This window comes from Stenella coeruleoalba (genome assembly GCF_951394435.1).
Source record: "Stenella coeruleoalba genome assembly, chromosome: 9".
Taxonomy (NCBI): Eukaryota; Metazoa; Chordata; class Mammalia; order Artiodactyla; family Delphinidae; genus Stenella; species Stenella coeruleoalba.
In genome coordinates, this window is record NC_137155.1 from 36,839,904 (window position 1) to 36,853,989 (window position 14,086).

Consider the following 14,086-nt stretch of genomic DNA (forward strand, 5'->3'; position numbering starts at 1 on the left):
CAAGAAGATACTCTTCTGAATAATCTTTCTGTCCACCCTATCTTTTCTCACCCATTGTGGAAACAGGAGTCATTGCCTACCAACACCTGGTATACAGATTTTCTGCTTATGCAACCACCTCAAATAAGAGAATGCCTGCCTCATTGTCTGCCTTTATCCTTCTGACTTGGGTATATTAGTGTAAATTTATCAGTGTCCCTACACTTATCTCTGAGACCAGGCTTTCTTTCATAGGAGAGGAATCATGTAGCACAAATTTCTAGTTTTTCACACCTTTTCAGTTTCCAAGTATAGATACAAGTTTTTCTCTTATTTTTGTTTTTAGGGGGTTATTTCTATAATGATATATCCTTTATCTAAAAACATCGATGCTTCAAAGCTGTCTTAATAGTTATATATAAAGCCAGATCTTTATAGAAGTAACTAGCAGATTAATCTGGTTAGTTTACTGAGTACCTACTATAGGTATAGTACTTTATTTGATTTTAGAATTTAATTTGGGAGAGTTGCCTTTTACTGTCTACAATTTAGCTAAGAAAATAGGATCTATACGTATGCAAACCTAGCAAGACTGTAAGAGATTGTGAGGCAAACTCTGATAATGCAAATTACTGATGTGTACTAAAGTAAATGATTTCATAAGAGGAAGTCATCACAGCCAGGTATTTGAAAATTGATGTGAATTAGAAAGACAATTATTGGGAAGCCATTTTACTGGAGAAGAGAAAACAGTGATTATATCAGTATGGCCACAGAAGTGGATTCTGTATAGTAAAGGAGTGGAAACTGGCCAGAAGGATTGATTAGGTTGACTGTGCATAGTCCTGAATGCTAAGATGAAGCTTGTGCTGCAAGTAATGTGGGTTTGTCACAGTGAAAATGGTTGTTCTAGTGAGATTAGAACAGTAGCCATGGGCAGAGAGAAGTAGCCAGTTAAGACATCCTTGAGGAATCTAGGTACAGGATGGTAAGGATGTAGACTGAGAGTGGTCAGAGTATAGCTGGTGAGGGATGTCACAGTAGAAAACTAACAGGACTTGGTAACTGCTGGATAAGTTGTATAGGATCAAAACATTTTTGCTAATTAAAAGAGACATTGTGTATGAGACAGATTTTTCAACTTTATTAAGTGGGAGAATTGATATTATGAATGATGTAAGAAAATAAAGTATGACAGTGTGACAAGTCCCAGATCTAGAAATAACTGACATGATAATGACATGCGCGTTCTCAACCAGATGTCTGGTGTTTTTGGCTGCCCAGGTTTTACCCCACTGCACTCTGACTCTGAGAGCTGCATAGTTTGGGTCTTTCCTAATCTTTAGTCTCTGTTCTTATTCAGCAGAGTGACAGTGCTGCCCCCTCAGGGTTTCTTGACCAATTCTTTCTTCTTAATTATCTTGTTTCACAAATATTTACTGAGAACCTTCAGTACGTGCAAGACCTTGTGCTAGGCACGGAGAATAAAGGAGACGAAAAGTGCTGTGTGGTACTTCCGTTAGTAAGTAAAGTCAAGTGTATTTTAACTAGCATTTTGTTGTCGAGGTTTTCAGGAGACATTTGTTTCGCTCAAATGATCAAGAGGTAAATACTTTTCATTTGGAGAGGACTCTTGTTTTTCGCAAACTATTAGTAAGTGACTGCTTTTTTCCTGCAGTTTTGGAAATTTACAAATAACGAACTTTTTTTTTCATCTCCACTAGGGGACAGTGTGTTACCATTAGATTTTTTTTTTGCTTCCATATCAGCAAAATGTATACAGAAAGGAAATTTAGCCTCTAATTATTTTGATACGATATTAATTACCTTACAAATGTAACAAGACTTAAAATGTTTCTAAAGTATACAGCTTAGGATTTTTGTATATTGTATGTGTTATGGATGGATAGATATATGGCCATATATAGATACAGGTTTTATTTGTTTAGAGTGATTGAAATTTTGTGGCATTTAGATAATTTTTGCATGAGTCCACCAAAACAAGGATGGGTGGCAGAAAGATATTAATACCAAAATATAAGGAAATTGAATTTCAGGACAGTTTTGTAATTCATGGAACTTGAATTAGGCTTTCTGTATGGAATTTGCTGAGACAATGTAATGTTTACCCTTCCAAAAGATCTGTGTAGTCTCTTGAGACATCTAAAGCCTAAATAATACATTTATACATATATTTTAAATTTATAGAGTTTCTTTTAAGAGAGTACATTGTGTTCTTTAGGAATGATGTGTATGGAAGATGAAAATCTCAAAAGATTTCCGTTTAGGTTGTCTATAAAGATTTGGAGAACAGTGATGTCATAGCTTTTCCTGCCATTCTTTGAGACAAGATCCTACAAACTCCACATAAATTTGATTCTAACAGCATACCATAAATTTGTTTATACCTCTTTAATTCTAGTACTGATATCTGTGTAGTACAATGATAGGGTTTAATGTTTTGAAATATACCTTTTAAAAAGTTCTTCAAGTTTTGCCAAAACTGGGTTTTTGCCAAAAGTTGTCCTTTGAGAAAACTGAAAGCGACAGTGGATCCGTAAGGAATTCTGAGGATATGACATTACAGAAAATTGACCACTTGTACACTTGCAAGGTGCTACTTCTTCGTCATTTACTTCTGAAACTGCAGGCGTTACTTGTTCAAATTGTGAGGTTGATGGTGGGGAGCAGGGAAAAAAGCTGCTATGAATAATGGAGGTGCCATTTCATTCCCAATCTTCTGTGAAAGTAAAGAATCCATTTTCCCTGATTTCCAAAGAACTTGCCAAAGGCTTAGAGGTCCCATGAGAATTTTTGCATCGAAACTTCACTACTCTATGGAAGATGATTGATAGAACCACGGGAAAGAAACCTACCATCAACCAAAAAAAAATAATAATAATTATATATATACATATATATATATATATCTCATACAAAAAACCTGAAGTACAGGATTCCATTGACAAGACTTAATTACTCTAGAGTAGTTTTAAAATTATGTTTTTAAAAGATAATGGTAATAGAACTTTTGTGCATCTTTTTTTTTTTTTAAATTTATTTATTTATTTATTGGCTGTGTTGGGTCTTCCTTGCTGTGCGGGAGCTACTCTTCTTTGCCGTGCACGGGCTTCTCATTGCGGTGGCTTCTCCTGTTGCATAGCACGGGCTCTAGGCACACGGGCTTCAGTAGTTGTGGCTCACAGGCTCAGTAGTTGTGGCACACCGGCTTCATTGCTCCGTGGCCTGTGGGATCTTCCCGGACCAGGGATGGAACCCGTGTCCCCTGCATTGGCAGGCAGATTCTTAACCACTGCGTCACCAGGGAAGCCCCGATCTAAGCATAGCATATTTCATCCTAATCTTGAAATTACAAAGTGATAGAGAAATAGCTAAATATGATAAGTTTAAAACCCATGGTGAATTCTAATCCTAAATAATTCAGTTCAAGGATATAAAAAATTTTAAATAGCAATTTTATATTGATTTTTTTTTTTAATATTCTTCCTGATATTTAAAAAAATCCAACTGTAAGAAACCCTTCAGGGCTTCCCTGGTGGCGCAGTGGTTGAGAGTCCACCTGCCGATGCAGGGGACACAGGTTCGTGCCTCGGTCCGGAAGATCCCACATGCCACCGCCAAAAAAAAAAAAAAAAAAAAGAAAGAAACCCTTCAAAATCTCAATGAGCAACTGTTAACATGCTAAATAAAATTAAGTACACATTTTTTGTTGTTACTTTTAGCTTAACTTCCATGATATCTTTCTTAACCTCTAAATCAGCAAAAAGCTATAACTTTGTGAATTATTAATAAGATTCTTTTGGAAATGTTTTATTGAAAATTGCAATATTCAAAGAAAAATGTTTTCTTTGTACAGATTTTGAAGTTTTTGGTGGGGATAGATATTCTCTGGAAATCTAGACAATTATGAAGTACTGATTTTATGAGATAACAAATCAAATTTAGTCCCTGAATTTAAAGTCTTGAAACTAAGTTTTAAAATAACTTACTTTTCTTATTAGAATAAAGTGTGTTTATTATGAAAATTTTGAAAATATAGCAAAACATAAAGATGAAATAAAAATAGCCATAAATCTGTCACCCACAAATAACTCTTGTTAACATTTTGATATTTTCCTTCCCAGTAATTTAAGAAACCTGATTACTACATCCTTTTTTTTTTTTACCTTTAGGACCAGTTTCTAGTTTATAATACAGCTGTAACCAAGAAAAAGAGTGAATGTTGTATTTTAAAGCTAGAAGTTATATTTTTTTTATGAGGAGATAGAGTGCAATTCTTATTGTTTTTCAAAAATTTCACATTGTTCTAAAGTGAACAGAACAATAAGATAACAAGTAATTACTGTCTGAAGCCTAGCCATGGATGTTGCTGGAGTTACAGATAGTAAGTAAACTGCTGATAAATTTAATTTGGGTGCTTTTTCTTAATTTTTTATTGTGAAAATTTGGGTACCCACTCTTCCTACAATAGCTTTATCACATTGATATGTCCCTCTAAGGGTCAGCCATTTCTTGTCCCAAAATATTTCTTGTTCATCCTGGACTCTACAGTATTTTCTTCCTCTTTCTCTCATCATTTGGTTCTGTCTCCCTGAGGATAATTCCTGTCTCATGTGATCTTACCATGCTCTGAATTCCCTTGTTCTCTCACGTGCAGCTGTAGCAATATTACCTACAGTCTAGTCCTGTACATATATTTGTACATTACATCACATTGGTTTTCTAGGGATGGGGTTAACATTTTTCAAATTTTTTGTTTGTTTTATGGAGTAAATATTCCCAGATGACATAGCTGCTGACATAACCCATATGTAGTTTTCTAAATGTTCCAAGCAGGTTTCTTGGTGATGGTGGTAGGGTGTGTCAGTAGATAAGGAATAGGGAAATGGAATAGTAATGTGATTACAAGGTATGAGATGATTATGGTAGTAATTCACCATTTTTCTCTCTTGCTTCAGTTTGGATATTTTTTTACTTCATTTCAGGGTCACTGATATTGTCTCTGGCTCTTCCCATCTCATATTAAATCAATTAATTCTTAATTTCAAGTACTATATTGTAAAATTGTAAAAATTTTTTTTTTTTTTTTTTTGTGGTACGCGGGCCTCTCACTGTCCTGGCCTCTCCCGTTGCGGAGCACAGGCTCCGGACGCGCAGGCTCAGCGGCCATGGCTTACGGGCCCAGCCGCTCCGCGGTATGTGGGATCTTCCCGGACCAGGGCCCGAACCCATGTCCCCTGCATCGGTAGGCGGACTCTCAACCACTGCGCCACCAGGGAAGCCTAAAAATTGTTTTTTTATTTGAGATTCCAATTCTATGTTAAAATTTTCCAGTTTTCATCAACGTTTCCTTCTCTTCCTCTATTTTTTAAATATATTAATCTTAGTTTCTTTGAAATCCTTGCAGGGTAATTCCAATATATGGATCATTTCTGGGTCTGTTTAAATTGATTTTTTTTTGCTCTTGTTTATGGGTAGTCTATTTATTTATTTATTTATTTATTTTTGCTGCTTTGTGTTCTTTACTTGTCAAGTAATATTTTATTGTATGCCATCTGTTACTTACAAAGCATTATAAAAGCTCTAGTTTATTTTAGCTTCCTCCAAAGAATATTAAAATTTGTTCTGGCAAGCATGTGTGTTACTGGGAAATCAACTTGCTCTTCTGGAGATTGTAAAGCTTTGTTAGGGCAGTTCTAGTTCAGTTTTGTCTTTATGCCTAGGTTATAGGCATGGTCTTCACCAAGGTCTCCTTGTTCTAGCCTACCTCACATCTAATCTTCTAAGTGCAGTGCAGCTTCTGAAATCTCTGCTCATTGCTCCAGCTTCCCGGAAATTATTCTCTGCTAGGCCCCATGGAGTCTACCTGTGCAAGTGCCGATTAGGAATTGGCCACATAAGGGGAATTTTCAGCAGAATTTTAGGACTTCTTTGCAACTCTCCCATCGCAGGGATGTTTTTCGCGCAATCTGAGCCACTTTGTCAACTTTAAATTGTAATCTCTGTCTTTTATATCCAGAGAGACCATCATTCACTTGGACTCTATTTCTCTTCTTTATAGTTTCGAAAAATTCTCTCAACAAGACATCTGAGATGAATGGTCTCTGCTTTCAAGGACTGTAGATATGCATTGGTTACTGTCTTAGATCCGCAAACAACATTTTTACATAGTTTACCAGCTTTAATGGTTATGTATGGTGAGTAGGTGTTATCAGCTACTCTGTTGTGGCTGAAACAGTACCCTCCGTGAAAATAATAATTCTAACAGCTGTTATTATAGAATATTTGTTAGGTGTCTGTGATTTACATGTCTTACCTGGTTTAGTCCCTACAGAAAAATCTGTAAAGTAGATACTATTGTTACCCCAGTTTTAGATGAAAAACGCAGAACTATAAAACTTTGATAATTTGCTCAAAGATATCTGACAGTTGTGAAGGCCAGTATTTGAATACCAGCAATCTGACTCTAGAGCTTGATTAAACACATCTTTTCTTGAAAAATAATACACTTTGTGTTTTAGATTCACAGAAGAATTGAGAGGATTGTACAGAGTTCCCTTGTGCCCTTTGTGCAGTTTCCCCTATTATTAACAGCTAAGCCATAGTTTATGCAGATTGCCTTGGTTTTACCAAAATTTTTTTTTTATCCCAGGATACCACATTACCTTTAGTTGTCATGTCTCCTTAGGAGACAACTGTCATGTCTCCAACAGTTGGCTGTGACAGCTTCTCAGACTAGCCTTGTTTTTTATGAACTTGATAATTTTGAGGAGTGCTGGTCAGATATATTGTAGTATGTCCCTGTATTGGAGTTTGTCTGATGTTTTTTCTCATGATTAGACTGGCGTTATGGGTTTTGAGGAGGGAGACCACAGAGGTAAATACCATTTCATGATAGCATATCAAGAGTGCATACCATCAACATGATTTTTCAGTGTTCATGTTGACCTTGCTCACGTAGTTTTAACACTAAACATTTTTATTATATAATATTTGGAGCACACAAAGGAATGTATGCATATACATGTGCATAAATATGGATGATTGATAATAAAACGACCACCTGGAGTGCCCCTCCACTCCCTATCTCCATCAAGGATTGAAAACACTGTTTTGCAAATCCACTTTCAGCAGGAAATGCTTTTTAAAGATTTATTTCCTTGCATTTTTTACTTACGTTATCAATACTTTTATAGAGGTATGGAATTTTGAAATGAGTTTGAAATCCATAAATTATTTGTCTATCTAATTTTTGTACATACTAGAATTTTCTTAGTATATGTATGTCTCACCATCTTGTTTAAATCGGCTCTTAAAATTCCGTATTTTTCAAAGATGGAATGATTGAGGTCAGGCAGAGAGGGAAAACAAATATTTAGTGGAATAACATAGGTTCTTCTCACTGAATTCGAGTCTTTCCAAATGATGCCTATAAAAAATTGCCAAAGTAATCTTTAAAAGAACAATCTTACTTAAATTTGTTAGTAGCTAAAGATATGTTAAGTTGTGGAGTAATCAAAATGAGCATGGAAGATTTATTCCAAGATAGAGAAAAGTGATTTTTCTAGCCCTAGGATCTTAAACAGGTTTTCCCCCTTCATTTCTTTGTTACCATGCTGCTTTCATTATAAGTGTAAACTGGTTTCAAAGAGGCTATACAGATAGCCTTTTTCTGTTTATTTTTGAATGGGAAACCTTAATTATCATCATCTGTTGTATATCTCATTTTAATGAGACTTGGGAGTAGATGTGTATCATACCCTGCAACATTGTAATTAATTAATTATTGAGTGACAAATACATACCTATAGTTGGTTTGTGTTTTATTCAGTTTTAGAATACTATTTCTGTATTTATAAATGGTGTGTCATGAATGATATCTGCTCCTATATAAGTGAATCACATTTTAAGCTCAAACATATTTGGCTTTTAAATGATTTGTTAATGTGATTTGATATTCTGGAAACCGGTACAGCATTTGAAATCCATTATTGAAATGTCATTAAAACTCACTCACGAGAGGCAAAGTAGCCACCATACAGCCCCTGTGCATCTTCCCCAGTTCCACCTCTTAGAACACAATCAGGGAAACTGACGGGAAAGAATAGTTTAAGCAGAGGTGATCTCTTACTACCATCATCATAGATGAGAAACCCAAGCCTGGGCTAGTGGAGGCGTGGTGGTAGTGGGAAGGCTTTGATAAGATAATATTCTTCTTTGTACTGTTGCCAGACTTCTGGCTAAATATGTAAATAGGAGTAAACAAAGTAACCAAATAGTGGTCATTGTTAACAAATGCGTCAGACTGAAAGGGTGAACATATGTCTATCATTGTCAACCCTCCTTTGCTTTGAATTTGTTATAATGTATGGAGGGCAACCATATGTTAGGCATTGAACTAAGTTTTTTATATTCAAAGGTAAAATATTCTCTACATCAAGAAACTGATCATCTGGTGGAATAGATGGCCAGCTAAAAAGACTATAAGAATTCAGTGTGCTAGAGGAATTCATAGCTATGGAAGTGTATAGATTCACCTCACTCAGATTGGGTTGAAGACCAGCAGTCAAGGGAGATTTCAGGAGTCACTGATACCTGAGTTGAACCTCAGAGTAACTAGGGTAAGCTAGGCCAGGAGAGGGAGTGAGACAGCTTTTCTGGCAAAGGGATGAGCTGGTGCAAAGGGAACCTTGAAAAATGGCTTGATTGGGCAATCTTTTTTTTTGTTTTTTGGGCAGTACGCGGGCCTCTCACTGCTGTGGCCTCTCCCGTCACGGAGCACAGGCTCCAGACGTGCAGGCTCAGCAGCCATGGCTCACGGGCTCAGCCGCTCCACGGCATACGGGATCCTCCCGGACCGGGGCACGAACCCGTGTCCCCTGCATCGGCAGGCGGACTCTCAACCAGTGCGCCACTAGGGAAGCCCAGATTGGGCAATCTTAAAACAGTTTTACATGGCTTGGAGAACTGAGTGATTTTAAGGGAATGGTAAGAAGAGTCTGGAAGGATAAAAGACCTTCCAGGTAAAGGGTTAATACTTGATCCTGAAGTTTAAAGATAGCCTTCAAAAGATTCTGTGTGGGATAATGATGTGATCAGATTTTTATTATTTAAAATCAGTATTTTCATTGCTGTGTGGGAAATAGGATAGAAGAGGACAGACTTCAGAGAGACTATGAGATTGTCTTGGTAATTCAGGGCCAGAGGTATTATGCTGGCAGTGGCAGTTTGAGTGGAGTATATGGATTCAAGAAACGTTAAGGAGGTAGAAACAGTGGGTCCCAGTGATGTACTGAATGTTGGGATATGGCATTACGGACGATGCCAAAGTGTAGAAATTGGTTACCAGATCCCTCTTTTTGAGCCTAGCACAATTCATAACCCAAGGATTTAACATATTAACTCTGTTTCCTATTTCATTTTCCCTTCATATTATCATCCCCTCATACCTTCAAGAAGCCTAAATAATTAGAAAAAACAGAATTTCATAGGGAAATATGATTTCAAAGGGAAAATCACATTTTAGCAACTTGTGAAATAACTCTTTTCACAAATCTGCCTGATCTTTACTTCAAAAACAAGCAGGTTTTTTGTTTTGTTTTCTTCCTCCACACCAGTACTCACAGTTTATAACAAAGTCTGTTGTTGAAGAACCCTCAGGAAAAAAAAAAAAAAGGTGAGGAGAAGGCTTGTATCATCAAAGAAATATTCACACTTAAGTGAAGAGCCAAAGTTGGTGTTCAATATTGGATTAAGGGAAAATAATCTTTTGTTTCATATTATTAGCTTTTGAAATTGTGTCATTGCTTCTTTTGGTACTTCCAGCAGATATTTTTTCTATACTGAAAGTGCTTATAAAAGCGTTTCTCCTTTATTTGGGACAATGGCTGTGGTCTGAGTTCTATGCAGTGCTGAGCCCAAAGAATAGCAAGCCTTGCAAAGTGTCTCCTTGAACACATAGAAACAGAGTCTGTGATTGTGGTTGCCAGGGACTAAGGAGTGGAGGAAATGGGGAGATGTTGGTCAAAGGATACAAACTTCCATTTATAAGATGGGTAAGTTCTGAGAATTTAATGTACAGATGGTGACTATAGTTAACAGTACTGTATTGTATACTTCAAAGTTCCTGAGAGAGTAGATCTTAAATGTTCTCACCCCCCTTCCAAAAAATAGTAACTATATGAGATGATGGGTGTGATAACTAACCCTACTTTAGTAATAATTTTGCTGTATATATGTATATCACATCGTCACATTGTACACCTTAAACTTATACAATGTATTTATGTTTATAAAGTTTTTCAAAAGTAAATTTTTTTAAAAAAGAAAAGTAGGTCCTTATTAAATTTAATGTGTTGATACCTTTTCTTTCTAAAATAATTATTGTTTTATCTTTTCTTTCAGGATGAACAGAAGCTACAGGAAAGTTTAAGGCAAGGTGCCACCATTATTGCTGCCTTAATCAAAGAAAGAAATTCTGGACTCATTGGTCAACTACTGGTAGCATAAAGAACATGAAGAAAATTACCTACTGTGTTCTTAGAAATATTTACCTAAGTATCTCTTTTGTGCTTCTCTCCGAATTGTATATGGTAGAATGTTTAAGTTGTATTTTATGTCTTTTATAATTTGGAGGATGTGATGCTTAGGTGAACTTGAAAACTTTTTATGCATGTCAAATATAAATTGCTTAAACCGGAAAAGAACAGATAAGTGGAAAATAATAGCCTTCACATAAAGAATGTGTGCCTTTTCACAAAGGCATGAAAGGTAAAATAGAAATAATGATGAGTCAGCTAATTCTCCAAGGAATGAGAATTTAGGAAATGTCAACTATTATCTCTCTGTTAATTAGTAAATCACACTATAATGAAACTAATAAATAAGATTAATGAGTATTGTTAATTCTAACATTATCCTCTCTCCATGGGTTATTTTGAATTGCATTGCAATTTTTCACACCTTAAAAAAAAAAAGAGGAGATAGCAGTGAACTCTGGTTTGAGTATCTGTACCATTAGCCTCACATTACCCTAGATCTCTAAAGGAGATGTAATCTCCTGCTTTTCTAATGTTTTAAAATTGTATGTTTTCCTTGGTTTATGAAATATAGTTTTGACTTACATTATTTTTAAAGGCTTCTGATTTTTCTGAATAACTTTAAAAGAAGACTGGAAAGCTTCATGAAAGTGACGTTATTTTGGTCAATCTTAAGTTAGTCTTCTAAAAGGAAGAGAGTCCATTGCACATAAAATAATTTTCTTTTGATACGGATAACTGCTGCCTTTTTAAATCGAGTTCTTATTCTTTCAAATTTCCACTGGTATATACATCTTAAATATTGATGATTTTTCCCTTACCTTATATTTTACAGTTTTGTCAATCCAGTCATTAGAGATGCCTTTTATTCTATATACACACTTCATAAAAACACATAGATCAGATTATGCCAGGGCTTAGGCTGCACGTGGGAACTATAAAAATTGCATGAAATGTTTTCAGTTAAAGATAGACTATGAGGGCTTCCCTGGTGGCACAGCGGTTGAGAGTCCGCCTGCCGATGCAGGGGACACGGGTTCGTGCCCCGATGTGGGAAGATCCCACATGCCGCGGAGCGGCTGGGCCCGTCAGCCATGGCTGCTGAGCCTGCGCGTCCAGAGCCTGTGCTCCACAACGGGAGAGGCCACAACGGTGCGAGGCCCGCGTATGGCAAAAAAAAAAAAAAAAGATAGACTACAAAATATCTACCTTGTGCAGTCTCTTCTTAACATGTTGGGTGATTTTGCCTTCATTTCTCAAGTATCCATAATAGTAGGAGAGTTTATATTTTACATTTAAATAATAGTGAGTAGAATATAGAGGAAATGAAGTAATTATTGCAATTCATTTTCCTAAATGAAATGTGTTGTTTGAATGAATGTAGGCTTAGATCTCAATTCCTGTGCTTGCCACTTTTTCTCTCTTTCTCTAGGGATGTTAAGAAATATAAAATAAATCATTTAATTAAAAATCTTGAGGGTGGAAATATATGGGCAGTGTGTGGATTTTGGTTAGAATGTCTGTTGTCGTTAAGGCAGGTTGGCTACATTGTAAAAGGTCATAGGTGTGTGTTTTGACATCTTCAGGTGGAAATGTTTTAAGAATTTGAAATGTGCTCATAAAGGCAAAAGGGGAAAAGTTACGAAGATTTTAAGGAGAAAATCAGTGCCTTTAGGTACGTGGTGGGAAACTAGGCAGTCTCTGGCACAAGCATCACTGTATCTGTTGAGTGCTGACTGAGTTACCTTAGATTTCAACAGAAGGGAATATTATACCAGACAAGAATTTATCTTGGGACAGTTAGTATGCCTTTACCCTAGGCAATTGTAAACATTTAGTGTTATGAGATTTAGTTAATAAAATACTAAGATGACGATGTCTGAAATCATCATCATCATCATCATCATTATGGCATTTTAATTTTTTTCTTTATAGTTTACAAAGTGATTCACAGCATTGAAAATAATTTAAAGAAATATCCTCACATCCTTTACAATTTAGATGGAAATTGAGGCTCAGGGATCCTCACTACCTTCTCCAAAGACACATGTTAAACTCAGGACCACGGAGAATAAGTTTTAAGCTCATTTCCTCTATAACAATGATTGCAGGCAAAGGATATCCAGCAGAGAGGCCTTCGGAAATGAGCCAGGGGCTCCGAATGAGAGTTGGAGGAATGGACGAGGAGGGACAGATCAGTCCAGTGACCTGAGGAAAGTCCTGAAGCTTTTGGCTTTCCAGCCATCTTTCCAACATACAGAAATTGTAGCTAAGGATAAAGGGAATGAAGAGAATTATTGGCCAGGAAGGAAAGATAAATTAATTGATTTTTTTATTTGTTAAGAGATCTAGAGGCAACTTTACAGTTATATATTCATCTCCACTTTGGGAAACTTAATTACTTTCATGAAAACTGTCCATTTTCACTTTACTTTTCAAAATCCCTTTAAAAATTATACTAAGTATGCCTGAGGGTTGCTGAAATTGCTTTCTACCTGTGCAAATTTTGTGGAAAGGCTGTTTTCTTTTTAAATGTATGCTACTTAATTACATGCAATTTAAAGTTAACCTTTTTAGGAAGTTAACTCAGCGCGATCGGTAGTTTGATTAATGACGTATTGGTAAGAGGTAGTATTTTTTTTTTTCACGAGAGTGCTCAATTTGAGAGATGACTTCTTGCAAATAGACTCATCTACAGATGAAAGTCAGACCCCTGTATTCTACCAAGACCTCAGACCCCTATAGTCTACCGAGAGCCATTCTTATTGTGGTCACTTTAAGCATTTTGCATTGGTTTACCAGGAAAACGCTCTTTTCCTATGCTAGTTTACTGTACATTTGACCCTTGAACAGCACAGGTTTGAATTGCACTGGTCCAATACGTGTTTTTTTTTCAGCAGTAGCTAGGAAGGAACCATGGATACAGAAGACTTACTATAAATTATGCACAGATTTTTGACTGCTGGGAGGGTCAACGGCTTTAATCCCTGTGTTGTTCGAGGGTCATCTGTAATTATACCTATCAAATTTTATGTTTTATATATATATAAATACAATATTGATTTTATAAAAATCAAGTTGTAGTACTACATTTTCTTATGTTAAATATGTAAATATTACTTCATTTTAATGTTGAAACTATATCAAGAAAACAAATGATAATAGTTTAATTAAAATGTGAAGAAAGCCATTTGAGATAAGAAAGATTGAAATTGTTTTAAAAGTTTAATTCAAAAATAAACAGAATAAATGAAAAATACATATTGTTTTAGGGTTTATTAATATGGTTTAAAATACGTGGACAAGAAGTGGCTGTGTAGCTGGTGTTTGGCATTGTAACATTAATAGATGTTCTTGTATGGTTTTAGTTTCAAAACTGTGAAAAGGTATGGATCTTTTTCAATGAAAAGTAAGAAACTACCATTAAATATTTTAAATGTTCTCTTTACACAACAAAATGTAGGTAAGTGATAACTAAATTATTGATATTTTAAAATCTAATGACAATTTTCATTGATATTTAGTGTATATGTACATATTTTTCAAAC

General features: G+C 35.7%; 1 protein-coding gene across 1 annotated transcript in view; it reads left to right on the top strand.

Moving 5' to 3' along the window:
• Positions 1-13,913, top strand: part of CRPPA (CDP-L-ribitol pyrophosphorylase A) — a 305,209-nt gene extending 291,296 nt beyond the window's left edge. The window contains exon 10 of the mRNA XM_079931750.1: positions 10,405-13,913. Within this exon, the coding sequence (XP_079787876.1) occupies positions 10,405-10,509 (105 nt within the window). The 3' untranslated portion in view covers positions 10,510-13,913. The remainder of the gene's footprint in view (positions 1-10,404) is intronic.
• The last annotated feature ends 173 nt before the right edge of the window (positions 13,914-14,086 follow it).